A 26,814-nucleotide genomic window follows, 5' to 3' on the forward strand; every position below is an offset into this window, starting at 1 on the left:
GCAGCAGTGAATAATGATTGACAGTTAACTACTGGGTTTAAGATTTCATATGAGGCAGGTTATCAGCATCACTCTTTGCACCTCAGAATTATCCAGCACGTGTTATCCAGTTGCAAAACCATATCTAATGGGAGATAGCGTGCTGGAGGTTTTGCAAGCATGGGCTGAGTCAGGACTTTGACTGTTGTGAAAACTGAAGGGAAATGCTGTTTGATACAATCTGGCATCCTTGGGGAGAAACAGTCGACATACCCTAACATCACACTGGCACTGAAATTAATTTAGCACATTACTCACGGGGATGGGTGTATGGCTTTTTTGTCTTGACTGCAGCATCCATTTAGTGGTCTGGTGAGTGTACAATGAGAAACAAAATGTACTCTTTTGGATTATGGAAGGGCGATTTTCCCAACAGTAGGGTAAAGTGGAACAAGGCACCATAAAGACCAAGGCAGTCACTAATAAACCCAACAAGAAGTTCAGGAGACATTTCTTTACCTAGAGTCCGGATCTTACTACCACAGCAGGGTGTTGCGAATCAGCTTGGAATCACTCCAGGATAGAACATAAGAACTAGGAGCAGGAGTGGGCCATCTGGCTCTTCGAGCCTGCTCCACCATTCAATAAGATCATGGCTGATCTTTTTGTGGACTCGGCTCCACTTACCTGCACTCTCACATATCCCTTAATTCCTTTATTGTTCAAAAATAAATCTACCTTAGCTTTAATTACTGAAGTAGTGTCAACTACTTCACTGGGAAGGGAATTCCATAGATCCTAGGTGAAGAAGTTCCTTCTCAATTCAGTCCTAATTCTGCTCCCCCTAATTTTGAAGCTATGCCCTCTTGTCCTAGTTTCCTCTTCCAGTGGAAACATCCTTTTTACTTCCATTTTATTGATTCCCCTCATAATATTCTATGTTTCTATATGAGCCCCCCCCCCAATCTTCTGAATTCCAATGAATGTAACCCCGGTCTACTCAATCTCTCCTCATAAGCCAACCCCCTCCACACCAGAATCAACCTTGTGAACCTCCTCTGCACTCCTTCTAGTGTCGGTACATCCTTTCTCAAAAAAGGAGACCAAAACTGTACACAGTACTCCAGGTGTGGCTTCACCAGTACCTAGTACAACTGCAACATAACTTCTCTGCTTTTAAACTCAATCCCATTTACCTTCCTAATTACTTGTTATACCTGCAGACCAACCTTCTGCGATTCATGCACAAGGACACCCAGGTCCCTCTGCATAGCAACATGCTGCAACTTTTTACCATTCAAGTATTAATCCTTTTCGCCGTTTATCCTACCAAAACGGGTGACTTCACATTTATTAACATTGTATTCCATCTGCTAGACCTTCATTGACTCACTCAAAGCATCGGTGTTCCTCTGCAATATTTCACAGTCCTTTGCACACTTTGCTCTGCCACTCATCCTTAGTGTCATCTGCAAACTTTGACACCATACATCTGCCCCCAAGCTCCAAATCATCGATGTAAATTGTAAATAATTGCGGTCCCAACACTGATCCCAGAGACACACCACTAGTCACTGATTGCCAGCCAGAATAGCACTCATTTATCCCCACTCTTTACTTCCTATTAGTCAACCAATCCTGTATCGACACTAATACTTTACCCATAATGCCTTGCATCCTGGTCTTATGCAGCAGCCTCTTGTGCAGCGCCTTTTGGAAGGCCTTTTGGAAATCTAGATACACCACATCTATTGGGTTCCCATTGTCCACCTTGCTTGTAATGTCTTCATAGAATTCCAAAAGATTTGTTAAGCGTGACCTGCCTTTTGTGAAACTATGCTTGTCTACCCAATGGGACAATTTCTTTCAAGATGCCATGCTATTTCTTCCTTGATGATGGACTCAAGCATCTTCCACACTACAAAAGGTTAAGCTAACTGGTCTATAATTCCCATCTTTTGTCTGCCTCCCTTTTTAAACAGTGATGTCACATTTGCTATTTTCCAATCTGCTGGGACTGCCCCAGAGTCCAGCGAATTTTGGAAAGTTACCACCAGTGCACCTGCTATTTTTCCCATCATCCCTTTTTGTACCCTGGGATGCAGTCCATCAGGGCCAGGAGACTTATCTATCCTTCGCTCTATTAGCTTACTCAACACTAACTCTTCCTGATAATGATTGTTCCCAGGTCCTCACCTACCTTCGTCTCTTTGTCAATTACTGGCATGTTATTAGTATCCTCCACTGTGAAGGCAGATACAAAATACCTGTTCAATGCCTCGGCCATTTCCTCATATCCCATAACTAAATGCCCCTTCTCATTCTCTAAAGGACCAACGTTTACTTTAGCCACGCTTTTTTGTTTTATATATTTATTGAAATTTTTGCTTTTTGCCTTTCTCTTCCATGCTCAATCTTTTTTTCTCATGTTTCTTATAGTTCCTTTTGTGGCTTTCTGTTGACCTTTAAAGATTTTCCAATCTTCTAGTTTCCTGCTGTTTTTGGCCACTTTGTCTGCTTTCTCTTTCAATTTGATTGCCTCCCCTATTTCCTTAACCACCCATGGCAGATTACCCCTTTTCTTACGGTCCTTCTTTGTCACTGCAATATACTTTTGCTAAGCACTTTGAGAATTTGCTTTGAAAGGCCATTCAGCCCATCATGTTCACATCAACTGTCTGTAAGAGTAATGTTTCACCCAACCACCAACCCATCCCTTTCCTACACACCTGCAAGTTCTCTCTCTTTAAGTGCTTATCCCCAATTTCCTTGGCAATGATTGAATCTGGCACCCCACCATTTCATAGAATCACAGAATCCCTATAGTGTGGAAACAGGCCATTCGGCCCAACAAGTCCACACCAACCCCTCCAAAGAGCAACCCACCATGACTCATTCCCCCCATCCTATATTTAACCCTGACTAATGCACCTAACCTACCCATCCCTGAACACTGTGGGCAACTTAGCATGACCAATTCACCTAACTTGCACATCTTTGGACTATGGGAGGAAACCCACACAGACACAGGGAGAACGTTCAAACTCCACACACACAGTCGCCCAAGACTGGAATCGAATCCAGGTCCCTGGCGCTGAGAGGTAGCAGTGCTAACCACTGAGCTACTGCTAAGGCATTTAAGACCCTCACCACCTCAACGACATTTCTCCTGTTGCCTTGGATTCATTTGACATGGATCTAGTTTTCAACCCTGCCACCAATGGGAACACTTCCTCTTTTTTTTTTAAATTCATCCAGAATCCTCCTCAAATCAAAACTCCTCTTGGCTTTCAGCTTGTCCGATCTATCCAAATAACTGAAGTGCAAATAAGGGTCTACCTGAACCAAAATGTCTGCACTGGTTCAAGGACGTAGTCCACCTTGGCGTTCCCAAGAGTAACATGAGGGAGGTGGACGGGGGTGTGTATTATAGTGGCCCAGCCAACGACACCCACTTCCCACGAGAATGTTTTTTTAACTAAACCCTGGTCCCCACATGACCATACAATTCTTCATATACCATAGCAATAACTCGCCTTTATATAGCACCTGTAAATCAATAAACATTATCAACAAGGTACATCAGGAAATCTTAAGACAAATGACTAAGAGCTTGACCAAAGTAGTGGGTTTGAATTATGGAAAGATTATTTTTTTCAAAAGAAAATTAATTGACAAGACGTGAGCATCACTGGCCACAGTAGCATTTATTGCCCAATCCTAATTGCCCAGAGGGCAGTTAAATGTCAACCACATTGCTGCGGTTTAGGAGTCACATGGGTAAGGTCAGACCGGCTAAGGAATGCACTTTCTTTCCCTAAGAGACATGAGTGATCCTGGTGGGATTTTCTTTCTCTGAAAATCAGCAATGGTTTCATGGTCATCATTCGACACCTATTTCCAGATTTTTATTGAATTCACATTGTAATGGCAGGATTCAAACCCAGACGTTGCCAGGATCTCTCAATCAATACCACTAGGCCATGGCCTCCCCTTAAGGGTTCTAGGTTTTTTATCTTAAACCTTGTAGGTTTAATCGACAATTTGTCCTACACTTCCCACATAGATGTGACGGTCAAAAATGCACAACAATGTCTCTTCTTCCTCAGGCGACTAGGAAATTTGGCATGTCCATAAGGAGCCTCACCAAACTCCATTGGTATACCATTGAGAACATACTGTCCAGGTCCATAACATGCTGATATGGCAACTGCTTTACCCAGGACCGAAGGTAACTATAGAAGGTGGTGTGCACAGCCCAGACCATTATGGAAGCCAACCTCCCAACCACAGACTCCATTTACACAGCCCGCTGCGGTGGAAAGGATGAAAACATCATCAAAGACCCATCACACCCCAGTAATGATCGCCTACAATCTCTTCCGTCAGGACGATGATACAGAAGCCTGAACACACGCACCAACAGGTTCAGGAACACCTTCTTCCTGGCTGTTATTAGACTGATGAATGGACTCTCAAATAATGCTGACCTTGATAATGCTGATCTCGCCCAGCGCACGCCCTGTGCAATGTAACCTGTATGTTTTTTTTGACCTGTACATCCTTGCTCATTATGCGCTGCTTGTACTGCTTGTAAACAAAGCATTTCACTGTACTTCGGTACACGTGACAATAAAATCAATTATTACCACTAACGGGGAACCTGCTGTGAGAGAGTGCGCTTTCCCGGTTTTCTTACCGGATATCTTCCTCATTTTCGGGGAAGCTCCAGAAGGCGATGCGAAGCTGCAATTGCTCGGGCACTGGTGGGTAAACCTTTTCCACAACTTCGAAGGGAATGTGAAGTGCTACCTGCTTGGCCGACAGCTCTACCAAAGGGGTGACCTGACCATCTGCAAAAGAGAGAGGGCGAGATTACATCAAGCTGCATTCTGGTCACTGTAATAAAGAGAAAAACAATTCCTCACCGGCCTCTTCACAGAAACATCAAACAAAATTTGACACCAAGCACCATTGGGATGTTAACGGTTGAATTTGTTCTGCTGACATGTAAGCAAATGGATGGCCCAAGTGGGGGATGTTTTTCTGTCTTGCAGGCAGGATGGGACTATCATACTCTGCAAAAGGCTGCAGGGGGAGGAATAACCTAATTTCACATTGTTTTTGGGTGGCACGTGACTATGGGGGAGTGGCAGGGGGTTGTGTCTTGCGTGCATGGCTGACTATGATGTAAAACCCTGTATAAAGGGAGGACGGTTCCCTTGTTCGGACAGCTTTGCTTGACACGCTTCACAAGCATTGCGAAGAGTATTAAGTGATCCTCCAAAAGCTTGTACTTGCTTCATAAATTTTGGCAGTTCACAGAAGTTGGCGTATTGCAGTTGCAGCAAGTGTGTAAGAATGTCAAGAAAAAGAACCTAACACCGCAAGGAGATGTTAAAATAGGTAAACAAAACATTGGTCATTGTTATGGACCAGATCAAACCCCTTCAAAATATATTAAGGAGGTAGCCTAGACCCTAACATTTTCTTATTTGAAAGGTAGATGTTAGCTGTTGCTTTCCAGATGCAATTTGATTCATCAAACCACTCAACTTCAAGCAAAACACAATTTATTTGTACACTACAGTCAAAATACAATGCAAGAAAACAATAAAGAAAATACTTGGCTTAGCTGTAACTCTATTGAAGTGCTCAACAAAATAACAGATACTGAAACTATTAACTGTTCCAATATAAAGTTAAAATCACAACAACACAACGTTATATTTAATTTTGTCTATCCCAGTCCAACACTGGCACTTCTACATCACGTTCCAATACAGTAACATCCCATAAACATAACATAGGAGCAAATTACAGCAGATGCTGGAATCTGTATTGAAAACAAAAATTGCTGGAGATCACAGTGGGTCAGGCAGCATCCATGGAGAGAGAGCAAGCTAACGGTTCAAGTCGAGATGACTCTTCATCAGAGCGGAAGTGAATTATGAAGAGGAAGCATTTACACGCCCTTGGCAAAAGGCAAGTTCAAAGAACAGGTCAGTCAGACTCTCATGGAACTCTAGCAGCCCGAGAGTAAAAAAACATCAAGAGAAAACTTGAGGAGTGTAGCAGGGAGTGATGTACTGCAGCAACAGACCCAGCAACAACTGCGACTGCAAAACTAAGAAGCTAAAAAGCCTGGTTACGAGAGCTTAACCACACCCATTCAGGCTGCTTCTATTGTTCCAAAAGCCTCAAGGCCTCACAAGCTGTTAACAGTAGTGGACCTGCAAAGACTGCTCAATACCTTTGCCTTAAAAACCTCCCTTCAAAAAAAAAGATAAAGTACACCGCTTAAACCATAGTGTTACCAGAGTCACAAATAACAGCATTCTCAAAGATGGAGGAAAGGGTGTCAGGGAGGGGACAAGATTAAGGGAGGGAATTCAAGAGCGTAAAGTCTTCAGTGGCAGGGCAACAGCAGTGATCAAAGTTTATAAAATCATGAGGGGCATGGATAGGGAAAATAGAACCAGGTCTTTTCCCTGGGGTGGGGGAGTCCAGAACTAGAGGGATAGGTTTAGGGGGAAGAGGAGAAAGATATAAAAGAGACCTAAGGGGCAACTTTTTCACACAGAGGATGGTGCGTGTGTGGAATGAGCTGCTGGAGGAAGTGGAGGAGGCTGGTACAATTGCAACATTTAAAAGGCATCTAGATGACTAGATGATTAGGAAGGATTTAGAGGGATATGGGCCAAATGCTGGCATGTGAGACTGGAATTGGTTAGGATATTAGATTAGATTAGATTAGATTACTTACAGTGTGGAAACAGGCCCTTCGGCCCAACAAGTCCACACCGCCCCGCCGAAGCGTAACCCACCCATACCCCTACATCTACATCTACCCCTTACCTAACACTACGGGCAATTTAGAATGGCCAATTCACCTGACCTGCACATCTTTGGACTGTGGGAGGAAACCGGAGCACCCGGAGGAAACCCACGCAGACACAGGGAGAACGTGCAAACTCCACACAGTCAGTAGCCTGATCTGGTCGGCATGGCCAAATTGGACATAAGGGTCTGTTTCCATGCTGTACATCTCTAGGACTTCTATGTGCAATAGGTCAGAATAAAATCTGGTTTCTGTCAGGTCTTTTTCAGTTTTCTATTTACAAGGTACGGTTGAAACTTGTTTATTTGAACAAACTACTTAAGACAAACTCTCAAAATATTGAAGTGATCTTAATTACTATGACTTCAGAGGTCTAAACTAAAGATAGCACATTCTGAATTAGTATATGAACATTCATGACATGCTGCTGTTAACTAGTCTCAGAAGGTCAGTGTGATCGAGTCTGGAGAGTTGAAATGCTGGCAATAAACCCACCCAAACACATCTATTAGAGAGCGTTCATTGAGGTGCTAAGCCATGAAGGCTTGTGTGACATTAATTATAACAATAACATTAATTTTTTTTTCATTCATTCACATGATACAGGTGTTGCTGGTTGGGTGAGCATTTACTGCTTATCCTTAATTGCCCAGAGGGTAGTTAACAGTCAATCACATTGCTGCAGGTCTGGAATCCCACGTAGGCCAGACTAGGTATGGATGGTTGATTTCCCTCAGAGGAAGATAGGAACAGAGGACTTCTGTGGCCTAACTCTATATACCTGCCTTTGGCCCATACCCCTTATTGGCTTTGCTCAAAAAAACACAGATCTTTCTCAGAATTAAAATTCACAACTGATCCTGCATCTACTGCCATATGTGGATTTCAAGTGTGTCTGTGTCACTGTCAGTGTCAGTGTCAGTGTCAGTGTGTTTCCTAACATCTCTCCCGGATGGTCCGCCCTAATTCTCAGACTCTGACCCCTAGTTGTAGAGATCCAAAAGGACATTAGTGAACTAGATGGGTTTTTAGAACAATCAATGAATGCTACATGGTCACCATTAGATTATCTTTATAATCCAGATCTTGTTTTTAAAAATATTGAATCCAAATTTCACCACCTGTCATGGTGAGATTTCAATCTACATCCCCAGAATGCTGGCTCTGGATTATTATCCAGTGATACCATACCTACGTCACCACCACTCTACCATAAATATCTCCTGTAAAAGTCAAATTTTCTTTAGACGTTTTTTGAACAGGTTAAATTTATTGGGCTGACTATTAAATGGATATGACTTTTGAAAGGTTCAAAGTCATGCCACAGCCCACGCAGAAGCCCATCTCATGGCCAGTGGTTCTCACCAATACAGTTTTTCCTCCTTTTTGGTTCAAGGTTTGATCCTCCAACATGTCAAAAGTAATAGGTATTTTGCCCATGTTTCCACTTCATGATAACTGTAATATCTTATCTTCTACTGCCGGAGAACTAAGTCATGCCTTCTCACCATCCAGCACTTGTACACCATCCGGCACTTCCCTTAGTACCTGAAATTCCATCCTTCTTAGATTCGTTTCGTGCATGGATTCGGATGGCTTCACGACTAACACATTTTCCATTTTGACAAGTACCCATTCAGCAACCTTTTCCTCCAGTTGTGGCCTCTTGCTAGGTTTACCCCTCTGTTGGCACACTTTCACTCTGGCACACAGTCTGAAATTGGCTCGACATCTTCCTCCAGTCTCTCACAAGTTTTGCCAAAACGCAAAATTCACTTTCTGCTATTCGTCTTCTCTGTAACTTTAATAACATCCAGTTTAAACGCTGTTAAACACGTTTTGGGTTTTTTTTTTCTGGACGGCATTTTTACACAAAGTGATGAGGAAATTTCAAAACTTCAACTAGGTATGTGACTGTATTCCATGAGTGCTACAAGGGAATTGAGCCGCACACAAAGGGAGGTTGTCACCTGACTCTGACCTGATGAGTCTTAAACTTTCACACCAAATTAGCGCGAATTGTACCTCAACACATACAATAGCACAAAAAATAATTCATTTCCTCATCATAACTTTTGTGTGCAGGATAATAACCTTGACTCTCAAACGATGTTATCTGTGAAGAACTAGGGTTGACTTTTACATGAGATATACGGAAAATTCCAGATTTTCTGGCCAAACGTAGGGAGTCAACTTTTACACAAGATTCACTTTTACTCGAGAATATACGGTAATAGCTCTACATAAAACAAATCTGAATAATTATATTTTGTAACAGTGAAATCATTTTCACATCACAAATTACAAACTAAACAAAGCGGGCCAAGTTGAGTCAGTTACAAGTAAATACAATCCCGGACCACTGAGGAAACACGAACTCACATTGACACTGGTCTTTGACTCTTTGGGACGCTTGAGTTAGATTAAGCCTGATCCATACGTCAACCCCATCTATGCATCAGCCTTGGTGGTAATTTCATTAAAATTACCATGCGTGATGTTTCATTTAAACAGAAGCATTATTGTCCAGCCCTTTGCTGAAGCAGCTGAGGAGCTAGATTCATAGTATTTCAACCATAGCCATACAGGTGCAGTGCTCAGAGCTCCAGTGATTGCTGGTGTAAAAGATTCTCTGCTCCTGATCAATGCTCTCCAGCTCAATCGGGAGCCCACCCAGATTGAAGTCGCTGTCCCCTTAAATACACTACGGAACATTTCGTCCCTTTGGGTTTTACTCCAAGTAGACAGGGCTCAGGGAAATGTGCAGTCCTCAAAAGCAGTTCACACTCGCCAAATACATCCTGCAACAACCTGAAATACACGCCGGACATGGTCATGAACTGGAGTCATGAATTGGTGGGCATCAAATTTTAAATTCTAGTTTGGTGTGCTACAGTTTACGAAGATGTTGCTGTAGCACGATGCAATGTTGATACCCATGCTGTAATCAGGAGCTGTGAACGGTGATGATAAAGGATCCTACCTCCTTTCCACCACTCAACTGATTACGAGTTTCTCCCACTCTTGCTGATGGTGTATATGGGGAGGATTTAAAAACTGATACTAAGCTGATCAAATTAAAAATAGAAACACTCAAGGGACATGGGTGTCACTGGCTGGGCCAGTATTTATTGCCTGTCCCTGGTTGCCCTTTGAGAAGATGATGGCAAGCTGCCTTTTTGAATTGCTACCCTCCACGTGCTGGGGTTAGACCCATAATGCCCTAGGGGATGGCATTCCAGGAGTGTGACCCAACAACATTGAAGGAACTGCGATATATTTCCAAGTCAGGTGGTGAGTGGCTTGAAGGGGGTGGTGCTCCCATGTATCTGTTGCCCTTGTCCTTCTAGATGGAAGTGGTCGTGGATTTGCGAACGTGCTGAGGACCTTTGGGGGATTTCTGCAATGTGCCTTGGAGATATTCAAGGTTTCAATTCAATTTGAGGCAGTTGAACTACACATACACCTTCCTAGACGCATCAAGTCCTGGAGTGAGACCCAATCCTGGAGCTTCCGAATCAAAAGGTAGGGACAATACCCACTGCACTACAAAGCCACCCCCAATTCAGGAACAAAGTTTCTAATTATTTATCAACTATTCAAGCATTTATTTTTCCAAATCAGTGCCTCATCACTCTTACGGTGAAGAACAACACTTCTGCATTACTCCGAACTTGATGTTTTATCAATCCTAATCTGTGTTCTTCGTCTGACTCTCTTTGCTTTAGTACTTGAAGTTCACCTTTCACTTACTGTTAACTATTTTAGACACCACAGTCAAAAGGAGTGGTGCTGGAAAAGCACAGTAGTTAGGCAGCATCCAAGGAGCAGGACAGTCGATGTTTCAAGCATAAGCTCTTCATCCTTTATACACCAATATAGGATGGCAGGTTTCTCTTCAGAATTTAATCCTGATCATTTGGGGCAAATCAGTATCATGGCTGCTTTGTACACTGCCTTCAGCTCCTCAGTGTCTCCCTCCTGTCCAGGAACATCAGAATATTACATGGTCATTCAGTCTCAAACATGTACTGGTCCTTCAATTGTTTCTTGGGTGTCCTAATTCCATCTCTTCACTTTTGTTGCACAGCCCATAATACCCTCACCTCACAACAACAAACAATTCTATGCCTCTCACAGCTTTCCAAATTGCCTTTAGTTTTACAAATGCATGGACATGTATTATATAAAGGTGAAACAGTAGGGAGTTGCAAGCTGAAAGCAGGTAGCCAGAGTTAATTAACACTCATACAAGATTATTGAATAATTGTTTACATTGCGACAACATAAGATTTATAATCGGTCAGCTTCAAAAAAACTTTGCCTACAATAACTTGCGTTTAGATAGCACCTGAAAAGGGGAGTTGAATGTTGCAAGGGGCCTTACGGCAAATGCCGTCAGGCACAATTTGATATCAAAGGCCAGAATTTCAGGGTATAGCACTCTTGATGTCCTTAAAGTGCCTGTTCAGGGAGAGGTCACTATACACCTCTGGAGCAGGTGGAACTTGAACCAAAGTCTCCTATCTCAGAGGTAGAGACACTACCACAGTGCCACATGAGCCCTACTGGAGTCGCACCACATAATTAGGCCTAACTCTAGGAACCTCAGTAGATAAATAACGTTCCATTTGGTAAGTGAGGCAGTGCTGCAACATCCTAGTTGATAACGTGAGAACCATCTGCCCTCCCAAGGCATCCCATTGCACTTTTTGAAGAGAAGCAAGGGGGTGGTCTCCCTCAACCACCCAGAAACATAAGTCAATGAGTCTTTTATGACGAGATTAGTCATAAATAGACTAGACCTAACTGACTTGCAGGACCTTGACACACGAAAACTGGTCTTCACATTTTGTCTTTATAACAATAAACTGAAATTACACGAAAAAGACATTTAATTAGCCATGGAAGAGCTTTAAGACATCCTATTTTGTAGCATTTCAAGTTCATTTATCCAAACATACAAAAACAAATACAGTAACTAACAGAATTGAACTCAAGAATACCAGATCACTAATATCTAATTTGATCTCATTCTTAAGAACTCATTAGAATATAAGTTCAGGGGTTTTGCTATACTAAACATCAGGTATATTGGGTAATCTCTAACTGGAAACACAAATTGAGGTATCACTGAAAATAGGTCAGAATTAGCAGATGCCCTGTCCATCACGCACACACTTTTGCCTCACCTCTACCACACTGAAATGTTCAATTACAAAAGCAACAATCTAGCTGTAATGTTCTTGTGTGGTGATACATTCATTGCCCTGAGCGTTGAGAATGGGAAATAGAACTTCAAAGCTAGTTCCTCAAGACTGGCCAAGTCTGGGAAATCCACTCAAATGGGATGGAGATCCACAACAAATAGGTTGTGGCTTTTTGAAAACAAAGTGAGTAATTGGCAGCCCTAATGAATAGCAATTGGCAGAGTTCCTGTAGAATCATCCAAACGTGAACTCAGAAGAGAGCATTTGTCTGGCTACTCATCAGCCTCCGAGCAACTGAGGATGTTCACCTTGGCCGGGAGTAACAAGATGGGGGGCCAAAGTGAGGCCGACCCTATCAAGTCGCTGGGTCACAGATTTTCTTCCTGGATAATTAGAGTTATAGAGAGGTACAGCCTGGAAACAGACCTTTCGGTCCAACTCGTCCAAGCCGACCAAATATCCTCACCTAACCTAGTCCCAATTTGCCACTTGGCTCATATCCCTCTAAACCCTTTCTATTCAAATCTACACCATCCAGATGCCTTTTATTGTAGTTATTGTAGCAGCCTCCACCACTTAATTCCACAACACTGAGTGGTTTCAGTTTCACTGTTGTAGGAACAGGCAGACTGAGCTTGGGCTGTTAGTGACTAGCACAAAGAAGCAACCATCTAGGTCACCCCAATTGCCCCTCACGTCCCTTTTAAATCTTTCTCCTTTCACCTTAAAATTCCACCTTGTAGTTTTGAACTACTCAACCTCCCCGCGCTTCCACCCCCGCCCCCAACCAAGGTATAAAACCTTTGCAACCCTCATCATTTTATAAACCCCTATAAAGGTCACTCCTTAACTCCCTATGCACCATTGATACAGATCCCAGCTTATTCAGACTCCCCTTATAACTCAAACCTCCAATCCCAGTAACATACTTGTAAATCTTTTCTGCACCCTTTCCAATTTAATAATATTCTTCCTCCAGCAGGGTGACCAGAACTCCACACAGTCCTCCAAAAGTGGCCTCATCAAGGAATCTGTAGAATTCTCTACCAAAGAAGGCTGTGGAGATCAAGTCACTGAACATGTTCGAGAAAGAGTTTTAAAGATATCAAGGTGGATGGAGAGAAAGTAGGTATTTGGAATTGAGACAGAATTAGATGATCATATTGAACAATGGAGTAGACTCTCTGGAGCCGAACTCTTGTCCCTTGTCTCAGTGTTTCTATATTACACAAGGTTCCTTATCAGCACCTTCCAAAACCACCACCATTGCCATCTAGAAGAACAAGGGCAGCAGATATACAGGAGCACCATTGCCTACAAGTTTCCCTCCAAGCCACTCACCATCCTGACTTGGAACTGTATCGCCATCCCTTCAGTGTCACTGGGTCAAAATTCTGGAACTCCCTCCCTAACAGCATTGAGGGGCTACCCATACCAAATAGAAGACAAACAAGGCAACTTCCCTATCACCATCTCAAGTCAAAACGGGAGGTGCTGGAAAAGCACAGCAGGTCAGGCAGTGTCCGAGAAGCATCAGAGTCAATGTTTTGGGCATACGCCCTCCATCAGGAATGCTGTGGTGGAGGCGGGGGCGGACGGGGGCTGAGAGATAAATGTGGGGGTGGGACTGGAGTGGAAAGGTAGCTGGGATGGCGATAGGTGGAGGTACGTAGAACATAGAACAATACAGCACAGAACAGGCCCTTCGGCCCACGATGTTGTGCCGAACTTCTAACCTAGATTAAGCACCCATCCATGTACCTATCCAAATGCCGCTTAAAGGTCACCAATGATTCTGACTCTACCACTCCCACGGGCAGCGCATTCCATGCCCCCACCACTCTCTGGGTAAAGAACCCACCCCTGACATCTCCCCTATACCTTCCACCCTTCACCTTAAATTTATGTCCCCTTGTAACACTCTGTTGTACCCGGGGAAAAAGTTTCTGACTGTCTACTCTATCTATTCCTCTGATCATCTTATAAACCTCTATCAAGTCACCCCTCATCCTTCGCCGTTCCAACGAGAAAAGGCCGAGAACTCTCAACCTATCCTCGTACGACCTACTCTCCATTCCAGGCAACATCCTGGTAAATCTTCTCTGCACCCTCTCCAAAGCTTTCACATCTTTCCTAAAGTGAGGCGACCAGAACTGCACACAGTACTCCAACTGTGGCCTAACCAAAGTCCTGTACAGCTGCAACATCACTTCACGACTCTTGAATTCAATCCCTCTGCTAATGAACGATAATACTCCATAGGCCTTCTTACGAACTCTATCCACCTGAGTGGCAACCTTCAAAGAACTATGTACATAGACCCCAAGATCCCTCTGTTCCTCCACCTGACTAAGAACCCTACCATTAACCCTGTATTCCGCATTCTTATTTGTTCTTCCAAAATGGACAACCTCACATTTGGCAGGGTTGAACTCCATCTGCCACTCCTCAGCCCAGCTCTGCATCATATCTAAGTCCCTCTGCAGCCGACAACAGCCCTCCTCACTGTCCACAACTCCACCTATCTTCGTATCCAGGTAGGCTGGAGGCGATTGTGATAGGTCAGTGGATAGGGTAGAGCGGATAGATGGGAAGGTGAGACAGGTCAAGAGGGCGGTGCCAAGTTGGAGGGTTGGATCTGGGATGAGGTGGGGGCGGAGGGGAGATTTGGAAACTGGTGAAGTCAATAAATGCTGGCTCAGCCAGAGATGCCCAGGCTCCCTGGATGATAGAAAAGGGAATACTCCTCTGCTAAGTTTAGAAATATAGAGCTGGTGATCTTTCACATCCACTTAGGAATTGCAGATGGAGCCAATAGTGCCTTGACACTGGCACTGGAGTGGGTGCCAAGATTATGAATTGGGATGGGACTTCAAGCCATCAACCTTGTGGCACAGCTGTATTGTCTCACAGCTGGTACAGGAGATTGTATATTGCTGCAACTGCAAAACAATTAAACTGGTCAACGCCAGGAAAGGACAGAAGCCAGTATAAATCTCTCCCTTTAAAAGCAGAAGTATGACCTGCTAACGAACCAAACCCTATGCTATTTGAGCTAATTGTTTTTAAGATCAGATACACATTCACGCACACACACTGTAGTGAATGCAAAACACTGCTCTGTATAACAAAGGAGGCATTAATACAGCATTCAGAAGAAGATATCCCAACATGTGCTGTTCCAAAAATAAGCTCAGCTAGAGTCGGGTAATCACCACTCAAACTACTTTCTCCCATTCAGGTGTGTGTCAATAGAACTGAACAAGCAGTACCATAGAGTCATAGAGATGTACAACATGGAAACAGACCTTTCGGTCCAAGTTAGATTAGATTCCCGCCAGTGTGGAAACAGGCCTTTAGGCCCAACAAATCCACACCAACCCTCCGAAGAGTAACCCACCCAGACCCGTTTCCCTCTGACTAATGCACCTAACTCTATGGGCAATTTAGCCAATTCATCTGACCTGCACATCTTTGGACTGTGGGAGGAAACCGGGGCACCCAGAGGAAACCCACACAGACACAGGGAGAATGTACAAACTCCACACAGACTGTCGCCCAAGGTTGGAATTGAACCTGGGTCCCTGGCACTGTGAGGCAGCACTGCTAACCACTGAGCCACCATGCCCTCACCACACCACCCCCACACCCCACACCCCCAGTCCAACTCGTCTATACTGACCAGATATCCTAACCTAATCCAGACCCATTTGCCAGCACTTGGCGCATATCTCTCTAAACCCTTCCTATTTGTATACCCGTCCAGGTGTCTTTTAAATGTTGCAATTGTACCAGCCTCCACCACTTCCTCTGGCAGCTCATTCCGTACATGTACCACCCTCTGTGTGATAAGGTTGCCCTTTAGAACTCTTTTATATCTTTCCCCTCTCACCCTAAACCTATGCCCTCAAGCTCTGGACTCCCCCACCCAAGGAAAGCGACCTTGTCTATTTACCCTATCTATTCCCCTCGAGATTTTATAAACCTCTATAAGGTCACCCCTCAGCCTTCGATGCTCCAGGGAAATCAGCCCCAGCCTATTCAACCTCTCCCTGTAGCTCAAATCCTCCAACCCTGGCAACATCCTTGTAAATCATTTCTGAACCCTTTCAAGTACAATGAACAGGAATTTTATTTTGCTTAAATACATTTTCATACTTTGTATGACCCGTGGTTTTCAACCAATTTTTGATTAAGAAACCCTGTAATACATTTTTAAAATTCTGATAATCCCCAACTCCCCTCCCCTCACACCCCAGTGGAGAGGCCAGTTTAATAATAATATCACTGGAATAGTAATTCAGACCAATGTTCTATGGATGGGTGTTCAAATCCTGCAATTAAAAAAACACACACTGAATTTTTCTTTAAATTTCAATTAATGGAATTAAGCCAATCTAATGGTGACAATTGTGAGTGATCATAAAAACTCACCTGATGCCCTGTAGGCAAGGAAATCTGCCATCTGTACCTGGTCTGGCCTACATGTGGCTCCAGCCCCACAGCAATGCGGGTGACTGGGTGAGAGGATAAAGGTTTAAAAAGGAACCTGAGGGGCAATCCTTTCGCACAGAGGGTGGTTCGAGCTTTTTTTTTAAATTCATTCACGAGACAAGGGGGTCACTGACCAGGCCAGAATTTATTGCCCATTGCTGTGTGGAACGAACTGCCAGAGGAATTGGCAGATGCAGGTATAGGTACAATATTTAAAAACCATTTGTACAGGGACATGAATAGGAAAGGTTTAGAGGGATATGGGCCAAACTCAAGCAAATGGGACTAGTTTAATTTGGGAAATCTGGTCAGCATGGACATGTTGGACTGAAGGGTCTGTATCCATGCTGTATGGCTCCAAACTGTCCTCTGAAATGGTCAAACATGCCACTCACTTCAAGGGCAGTTAAGGATGTCCAGTTGCACACGTGTACGTACGTGTACACACACACACACACACTGCAAGAAACAAGGTACCACATTAAAAGCTGGCCACTGTGATCAATCTACATATGTACAGTTGCATTCAAGTAAAGCTTCAGATCCACTTCTGAAAAGTTGCATACCACAAACCATTTTTCTTGTATCTCAAAAAGCACCGTGAAAAGCTGATGGGCTTTCATGTTAATGAATCAGCACAGATGTGTGGTCAGACTGATACAAATAAAGTGAAACAGAAACGAAGACCAAAATAAATAATGCAGTAAATTAACATGCCAATATTTTTTAATAATGGGTTTTCAATAACTCTTGTAAAATTTGGTACAATCTTCACTGTCTGAAACCCTGTAAGGGATGCTTATACAACCACTGGGTTCAGAGGATGATGGCTGAAAATCCATATTGTAGACACAGTGTGGTTTGTGTCTGATCGACAGCACAGTGGGTTGTCAGTCACATCACCACAGACCTTGCCCTGTTGTCTGTTATGTTGATACACTCAGAATGGTCCACCAGTGAAATACCTACTGCATGAACACTGTGCGACCACATTGTGCATACAGGTTGTTCTCCAATAATACTCATTTCGTAAAATGTTGCAAAATTGTGTAAGACATTGGTGCGGCTGCATTTAGAATACTGTGTACGGTTCTGGTCACCACATTACCAAAAGGATGTGGACATTTTGGAGAGGGTGCAGAGAAGGTTTACGAGGATGTTGCCTGGTATGGAAGATGCCAGCTATGAAGAGAGGTTGAGTAGGTTAGGTTTGTTTTCATGAGGAAAAAAAGGAGATTCGGGGGGGGACTTGATTGAGGTCTACAAAATCGTGAAGGGTATAGACAGTTAGATAAAGATAAGCTTATTTCCCCCCATGGTGAAGGATTCAATAATGAGAGGTCACACTATCAAGGTGAGAGGTGAAAAGTTTAAAGGGGATACACACAGCAAGTACTTCACATAGAGGGTGGTGGGTGTCTGGAACACGTTGCCAGCAGAGGTGGTAGAGGCAGGCATGGTAGATTTATACCATGCATAAGTACCATGCAACAGATGCATAAGTAGGTGGGGAGCAGAGGGGTACAGATGCATAGGAATTGGACGACAGGTTTAGACAGTGGATTTGGATCGGCTCAGGCTTGAAGGGCTGAAGGCCCTGTCCCTTGTCAACACGTTTTGGCCATAACACGATTGGCGAATCGGAGAATCATTTTTATTTTAAATGCAAACTTTTAAAAGCATGTGTTGGCTATAATGTGATTACATTGCCAACAATTTAAGCGCATTTGTATAGCGTGGTGTCACGTAAAGAATTGCAACATTTAAAAGGCATTTGGATGGGTATATGAATAGGAAGGGTTTGGAGGGATATGGGCCGGGTGCTGGCAGGTGGGACTAGATTGGGTTGGGATATCTGGTTGGCATGGATGAGCTGGACCGAAGGGTCTGTTTCCGTGCTGTACATCTCTATGACTCTATAATAGCAGAACTACCTGGATTCCCATGGTTGCCCCTGCCCTCGGTCATGATTTCAAGTCCTACCCCCAGAAAGCTGAACTCTCAGTGCATCACTGAACATAAGAACTAGGAGCAGGAGTAGGTCATTCAGTAAGAGCACGGCTGAAGTTTTTGTGGCCTCAGCTGCTTCACTTACCCACCCAATTAACGTAACCCTCAATTCCCTTGGATTTTTAAGGATCAATCTTTGCCTTAAAAACATGCAATGAGGTAACTTCGACTGTTTCACTGGACAGAGAATTCTACAGATTCACAACCCGAAAGGCGAAGAGATTCCTCCTCAACTCAGCCCCAAATCCGCCCCCCCCCCCCATTATTTTGAGGTTATGTCCTCTGTTTCTAGTTCGTTGAAGGAGCACACACAGTCAGAGGCGCCCTCTTTCAGATTAGATTAGATTAGATTAGATTCCCTAATAGTATGGAAATAGGCCCGACAGCAAGTCCAACCAACCCTCCAAAGAGTAACCCACCCAAACCCATTCCCCTATCCTATATTTACCCCTGACTAATGCACCTAACACTATAGGCAATTTAGCATGGCCAATTCACCTAACCTGCACATCATTTTGGACTGTGGGAAGGAACCAGAGCACCCGGAGGAAACTCACGCAGACACAGAGAGAATATGCAAACTCCAGTCGTCTGAGTTGGGAATTGAACCCAGGTCCCCGACGCTGAGAGGCAACACTGTGCTAACCACTGAGCCACCGTGCCACCCCTTTCAGGTGAATATATCTCATGGTACTGCAGGCAAGTAGCTCTGAGGTAGGGGGGCGGTTGATACCCAACTGCACCCATCACACACTTCTCATCAACCCATCCTGCCCAATACTGAACCACAGGCAACATTTAACATAGATACCCAGTTAGTAACTTCAGTGTGACCTAACTGCTTGCAACTCAGCTGCCACTGTTTCATGATTTACCATCTCATCTCAAACATGGAAACCAGCGAAGAGGATAATTACTTCATACAGATTACAAGCATAAAACCGAGCCGGAGGTCTCTTGTGGCACAGCGGCAGTGTCCCTACCTCTGAGCCAGAGGCCCGGTTTTAAGTCCCACCTCCTCCAGAAGGTGGATTAGAAAATATCTAAAGTCAGCCCTGAGTTTGTGGCACACAGTGGGTAGTGTCCCAACCTCTAGGTCAGGGTTCAACACTCACCTGTCCTGAAATCTTTCACATCACGCCCGGACAAGTTAATGAAATGTACTTTTACGAAAAATATCAACTCCCCCGCCCCATTGTGAGAGCAATTGAGCTATCCAGGCTTCTGCCAGGGATATGTAAAGCTTCTGCAGCATAGAAACATTGGTCTGTACTCACTGGAACAGATGAGATTCTCAGGATGGATAAATGCAGAAAGGGTATTTCCTCCGGTGGGGTATTCTAGGACATAATCTTAGAGGAAGCTGTTGCACATTTAAGACATTGATGAGGAGGAATCTCTTCTCTCCGACGGTAGGGAGTGTGTGGAATTCTCTACTGCAGAGAGCTCTCCAGGCTGGGTCATTAGGTGTTTTTAAGGACCAGGTAAAAGTGAGGACTGCAGATGCTGGAAATCAGAGTCTAGATTAGTGTGGTGCTGGAAAAGCACAGCAGGTCAGGCAGCATCCGAGGAGCAGGAGAAGAAAAATCGACATTTCGGGCAAAAGCCCTTCATCATGACTGAAGGCAGGGTGCCTCCAGAGTGAAGAAATAAAAGGGAGGGGGGTGGGGGGTGGGGAGAAGGTAGCAAAGAGTACAATGGGTGGGTGGGGGTGGGGATGAAGGTGATAGGTCAGACAGGAAGGTGGAGCGGATAGACGAGAAGGAAGATTGGCAGTTTTTAAGGACCAGACGAATTTTTTAACCACTAAGGGAACAGAGGGTTATGTGGAAAAAAGGCAGGAACATGAGTGGAGGGCAATCTCGGTGAATGGCAGAGCAGACTCAATGGGATGAATGGCCTACTCATGCTCCTACATCTAACAACGCAGAACATAAGGAGGAATAGACCATTCGACCCATCATTCCTGCACTGCCATCCGATAGGAGCATGGCTGATAATCCATTTGAACGTAGTACAGGCAGTTCTGGTCTATAACGCGATTGAGGAGCTGTGGTCGATGTTTGGACAATGCACACTTTCTACTGAATGAGTATAGTGATCTTCTACAATGGGATTCTCAATAGCAGCTTTCCGTAACGTGGTTTTCTAGAGCACAGGGCTGCAGAGGTACACAACCATCACATTATAGGAGACCAACCTGTGCTCCTCCTCTCTCCCTAGCCCCTCAACAGTTTTAGCGTTTAAAAACCTATTTCTCTCTTCAACATATTCAGTGACTGGGCCTCAGAACGTTGTACAATACAGAGTTCCAAAGATTCACCAATCTCAGTGAAATCATCGTCCATAATTATAAATTATATATTACAGCTACACATTATGCAAGTAATGTATTGAAATTATGACAAAATTTATGCTCACATCCTTAACAATAAATCAGTAAAATTTCTGTAAGCAGAGTCAAAGACCTGAATTTATTGCCCGTCTATAACTGCCTTCGAGAGGGTGAAGAGCAGAATTGAGAATTCAACTGCCCTTTATAAACGGCAATTAAGAATTATTAGAATTAGCTTTATTGTCACATGTACTCAAAGGTTCATCAGTTGCCACCTACAGCACCATTTTAGGTTCAAAGGTACCTCGGTACAGCTTCTTCAGATACAAGATCTTAAAGAATAGAGAAATTGTAAAGTCCAGCAGACGTTCAGAACAATAAGTTTTCCAACCCAGACCACATTGGCACTTCGCCTCCATCCACACTGACCCTTGACCTCAGGCTGCGCCAGGCTTCATCGTGAGGTTCATGAGGCTGGTAGACCACGATGAGGCCATTCCAAGGCAACAGACCAGCACGTGGCACCAGAAGACTGCCACACTGGGCTGAGAGCACGCCACGTTTGGTCAGGGAATTGGAGAATTCAAGATCGGGAGTCACATATAAACTAGACCAGGTAAGGGTGTCAGACTTCCCTTTCAGGGCATTAGTAGTCCAGGTGAATTCTTACAGTAACCTAGTGGCCACAAGGTCACCATTATTGATAGTGGCTTTATTTACAATTTAGATTTAATGAACTGAATGTAAATTTGGCTCAGTTTAAAAACAGCTGCCATGGTGTCAAATATGTACATGTCACTGGATTATTAGCCTGGGAACATAAGCACTGCACCACCATGCTGTCCGAGTTAGTTTCAGAGAATCGAAGTGTTAGACATCAAAAACACCAGAGAAAAGTCCCCCATGCCTACAGATAGAGAGATAACTACAATTGCACTGACAACTGCTCTCAGAGAAACAATTACTCCAGGGTTTTATTCTGCAACATTTAAGGCTCAACATTTCCAAAGTAAAGACAGTTTTATTCTTCAAGTTATTACTGGGTTTGATTGGACATAATCATGAAACCATGAAAATGACAGGATCAACCAGTATGAGATGGCAATAGTAAAGGAATACATTTGACATCTACATTCACATTGGTTTCGTTTTAGTAAAAATATGGAAGATTGCTTAGTTCAGAGACTAAACACCCCAACCAGAAAGGGTATGGAGAATTATAGAATCATAGAATCATTCCCATTGAGTCCACACTGGCCCTCCGAAAAGCATCCCACCCAGACCCACCCCTCTACCCTATCCCCGTAACCCCGAATTTCCCAAAGCTCATCCACCCATCCTGCACATCCCTGTATATTATGAGCAATTTAACACAGCCAATCCAGCTAATATCGAACCAGTCTCCCTGACTCAGTGAGGCAGCAGTGCTAACCACTGTGCCACCCATGTCAGTGTGTCAGAGTAGCAATGTGCAAGATATTCCTCTTACTTGTCAAGAATCCGTAAGAGTTTTAAAAACAAAAAAAGATGAAGATTTGATGTTTGTAAAGGATTTTTTTTAAAAAAAGTATGTGTGGCAAAGGATAAAGTGAACAGCTTTGTCCTTTGGAATGATTATAATTAGCTTTATTGTCACATCTACTCAGTGAGAAGTTTAAAAGTTGCCACCTACAGTTCCATTTTAGATACAAAAGGTACCTAGGTACAGCTTCTTCAGATACAACATCTGAGAGAATACAGAAATTAAAAAGTCCAGCATTGCAAACCATAAGAACAAATGCCGATGGGCCCATTTTCTGCTGCAAAGTCATGTAACAGATAGATGATTGGTGACCAATGGAGAAAATATTTTCCAATCAATCAATTATCTTTTATTTTCTAGATATTGAAGAAATTAAGGTGCCAAGAGATAAGGTGGGGAAATAGGACTGAAGATGATCATCCATATTTGAGGTGAATAACAGAGCCAAATGGCCGACTCCCATTCCTATATTCCTCTGTTTCCATATTATTAGGACTGAAATCCTTCACCTAATTAAGATCCAGATTTTAATTCACAATAATTAAAAAGAGAGAATTTCAAAAGCAAGATCGTTCCAATTTAGAAGTTTGTAAAGTTAGTTTTTTTTTTAATATTCATTTTGTGGGATGTGGGTGTCCCAGGCTAGGCCCAGCAATTATTGCCCATGAAGGCTGCATTTAAGGCAGCCTTCACACCTCCAAAGATCACAAACTCAGATTTTGTCGGTGTCTGCCGCTCTGAACATGAAATCAAGAGAAGGAATGCAGCGTGCTTCAAAACTGGCACCAACTTCATCCCTCTGCTATTCTGAATGACGACAGATTCATTTATCCAGTACTGAGGAGGTTGGTTAAATAGAGGAGTTAATTAATGCAAAGTGCTGTTGCAAAACTAGTGTATTTATAGGATAATTCAAAAGATTTCCAGCCTCGGGCCAATGTCTGTGTGGAGTTTGCACATTCTCCTCGTATCTGCGTGGGTTTCCTCTGGATGTCCCGGTTTCCTCCCACAATCCAAAGATGTATAGGTCGGGGTGGATTGGCTATGGAAAATTGCCCCATAGTGTCCAAGGATGTGTAGGTGGACGAGCCATTGGAAATGCAGGGTTACAGGGTTGGGGGTGGGACGTTCTTCGGAGGCTCAGCATGGAGTCGATGGGCTGAATGGCCTGCTTCCACATTGCAGGGGTTCTATGAGCTTATTGCAACTTAGGTTTGGTGCTAGTGTCCCCACCTCTGAGCCAGGAGGCCAAAGTTGAAGGCCCACCTGTTCCTGAAGTGCATCATAACATCCATGAACAGGTTGATGGGAAAATATCAAAAAGCAAAGAGACCCAGAAACAGATGTAAATCCATCATTTTGCAAGTACAAACGCTACCTGCACCATCACTGAGCTCCAATCATCTTTCCTTAGATACCACACTCCAACAATACCAGCTCAACATACTTCCAGGTAAGCTGTTCCCTTCAGAACATGGCAAATCCATCACATCCCCTCTGCTTCTTCTGCTAAATTACCCCGATGCTGTGGGCAATGTTAATCATCCTATTCAAATGTGTTACAGCACATATCTGCTTGAGGTGGGACGATGACCCGAACCTTCTAACCCAGAGGTAGGGACACTACCACTGATCCTTTCTACCTTAAATCGGACCTGTCTGGTCAACAATCCATCAGTCAGGTGAGACTGTTTCTCCTCACTTGGTCTCGCAAAACCACTCAAGACTCTAAAGATCTCTACTGAATCTTCACTTAAATCTCTCTGCTCCAAATTTCTTCAAAGCCACACTCTCCTTCTCTGAAGGCTTTGACATCCTTCCTAAAGTACAGTCAAGGCACAACACAGCAGATGAGGCCTAATGGTCGAGTTGTTTAGCATCTAATCCACACTCCACTGATAAAGCCAGGGGGAGAAGGCCTCTTCTGGCAAGGTCTATACCTCTCAACCATAAACTTTGGAGAAACTCAGCAGGTCTGGCATCACCTGTGAAGAGAAAGCAGCGCTAATATTTCACATTGAGTGACCCTTCCTTAAAACTCTGTCGGAGACAGGAACAGAATTTCTTCAATGTGGACATGCTGAGAAGAGATGTGGCAGTGAGCTAATACTAAATCAAAACCGAAGGAACTTGCGATAGTCTTTACAGCATCCACAGTTCTTTCAGTTTTTATTTAGTTCTCAATCGTAAGGCTTAATTCCCTGGGCTTAATTCCTACCCGCTCCAGGCGTGTGTGATAACACCTCTGAACAGATTGATTAAAATAATTCTGAATGATTTCCAAAACAGCATTCCCAGTTTGTCCTGTCATATTCATAGAACAAAGAACAGTACAGCGCAGGAACAGGCCCTTCGGCCCACACCACTGTGCCAACACATGACCCTCTTTTAAACTAAAAAACCCTTTTGTCTGCTCATGGTCCATATCTCTCCATTCCCTGCCTGTTCACGTCTCCGTCAAGATGCCTCTTCAACGTTGTTACTGTATCTACCTCCACCACCTCGTCTGGCATCGCATTCCAGACACTTACCACCCTCTGTGTAAAAATACTGCCTCTCACATCTCCTTTAAACATTCCCCCCCTTTACCTTAAACCTCTGTCCCCTAGTAACTAACATTCTCTGCTCTGGGAAAGAAGACTACAAATATCCATGCCTCTCGTAATTTTGTAAACCTCCAACAGGTCACCCCTCAGCCTCTGAAGTTCGGCTGGAACCAAACTGAGTTTGTCCAATCTCCAAATACCCTCCAAACCAGACAACATCCTGGTAAACCCATCCCTGTACCCTCTCCAAAGCCTGCATACAATTCTGGCAGTGCGGTGACCAGAACTGTATGCAATGGGTATACGTAAAGACATCACTCCAGTACACATCAACACATGGACATACAGTTATGAGCCTACAGACCAGGAACAGGCCATTCGGCCTGGCAGCCTGTCAAAGCTATTTTGCTATTCAGTAAGTTCATGGTTGACCTGGTTACTCCACATCCCCACCTGCCCTTCACAGCCTTTCACTCCTCGTTTATCAGGATGAAACCAAACTCTGCCTTGAAAACATTCATGGCTCAGGTTCCCACTACCCTGAGAGGGAAGAGAAAGAGGAGAATGTTGACTTGCTCACTGAGCTGGTAAGTTTGTTCTCTGACATTTCATCACCATGCTAGGTAACATCAGCAGTGTGCCTCTGGTGAAGCGTTGGTGTTCTGCCCTGCTTGCTATGTGCGAGTCTGGGTCTGCTGAGGTTGGTGGTGTCATTGCTGGTTCTGTCTCTTAGTGGTTGGTATATGGGGTCCAACAGTGCATGTTTATTAATGGAGTTCTGGGTTGAGTGCCAGGCTTCCGGGAATTCCCGTGCATGTCTGTTTTTATTGTCCTAAGGTGGACACATTTTCCCAGTCGAATCGGTGCGCTCCACTGTCCATGTGCTTGGATACAAGTGATAGCTGGTCATGTGGCTTGGTGACTAGTTAGCATTCGCGTACCCTGGTGGCTAATCTCAAAACACTTTCAATTCTCTGGGGAAGGAAAACAGTCTCCTCACCGCTGCTTCAATGGGTGATCCGTTCTGTTTGAAGTAGTCACCTCTGGGTCTAAATTCTACCACAAAAGGAGTTGGCTCAGTAGTTAGCACTGCTGCCTCACAGAGCGAGGGATCCGGGTTCAATTCCAGCCTCGGGCAACTGTCTGTTTGGAGTTCATACATTCTCCCAGTGTCTGTATGGGTTTCCTCCCACAGTCCAAAGATGTGTCAGCTGGGTGGATTGGCTGTGGGAAATTGCCCATAGTGTCCAGGGATATGCATGCTAGGTGAGCCATGGGAAATGCAGGGGAGGGGGTTGGGTCTGGATCGGATGCTCTTCAGAGGGTTGGTATGAACTGAATGGCCTGCTTCCACACTATAGGAATTCTAACATTCTTTCCATATCGACTATGCCAATATCCCTCCAGCTAAAATAATACAGCATGCTTCCAGATCCAGAGTGTTAGTTGACAGAAAACATTTATTTATTCCTGGGTCTGAAGCTATGCAGGAAAAAGTGACTTTGAGAGTGTTGGTTTGTTACTGGCTCAAGAGCAAGGAGGGTGGAAAATGAATCAGGATTTTTCAGCAAGTCATAACTGATAACATGGTCCCCTCTTCCCAACTGCATCAAGTTACAGGTGATGGCCTTAGAATATCAAGGCAGGAGCCTCCCTTTCACCACCATCCCTCCACCCCCCCCCCCCACCCCCCCAAGCCTGTCCCATAATTCTGACAGGTCATGGTGGATTGAGATTGCACTCCAGAAGGGCCACAATGGGCAATTGGACTAGTCAGACAGCCATTACAATGCATAGTGAACCTTGACAGTGCAACCCAGGGGACGGAACCCTGCTTGTGTTTAGATACCACATGCACTTGCTCACCTTTAATGTTG

The 26,814-nt window shown here is 44.0% G+C and overlaps 1 protein-coding gene across 5 annotated transcripts in view; it reads right to left on the reverse strand.

The window, feature by feature from the left end:
* The window catches only part of zswim8 (zinc finger, SWIM-type containing 8), a 199,969-nt gene that overhangs the window by 154,187 nt on the left and 18,968 nt on the right, over positions 1 to 26,814 (reverse strand). For all 5 annotated transcript variants that reach the window (XM_072583458.1, XM_072583456.1, XM_072583455.1 and 2 more), the window contains exon 3: positions 4,679 to 4,832. In XM_072583458.1, the coding sequence (XP_072439559.1) occupies positions 4,679 to 4,832 (154 nt within the window). The remainder of the gene's footprint in view (positions 1 to 4,678; positions 4,833 to 26,814) is intronic.

The sequence above is a fragment of the Chiloscyllium punctatum genome, chromosome 13 (assembly GCF_047496795.1).
Source record: "Chiloscyllium punctatum isolate Juve2018m chromosome 13, sChiPun1.3, whole genome shotgun sequence".
Taxonomy (NCBI): domain Eukaryota; kingdom Metazoa; phylum Chordata; class Chondrichthyes; order Orectolobiformes; family Hemiscylliidae; genus Chiloscyllium; species Chiloscyllium punctatum.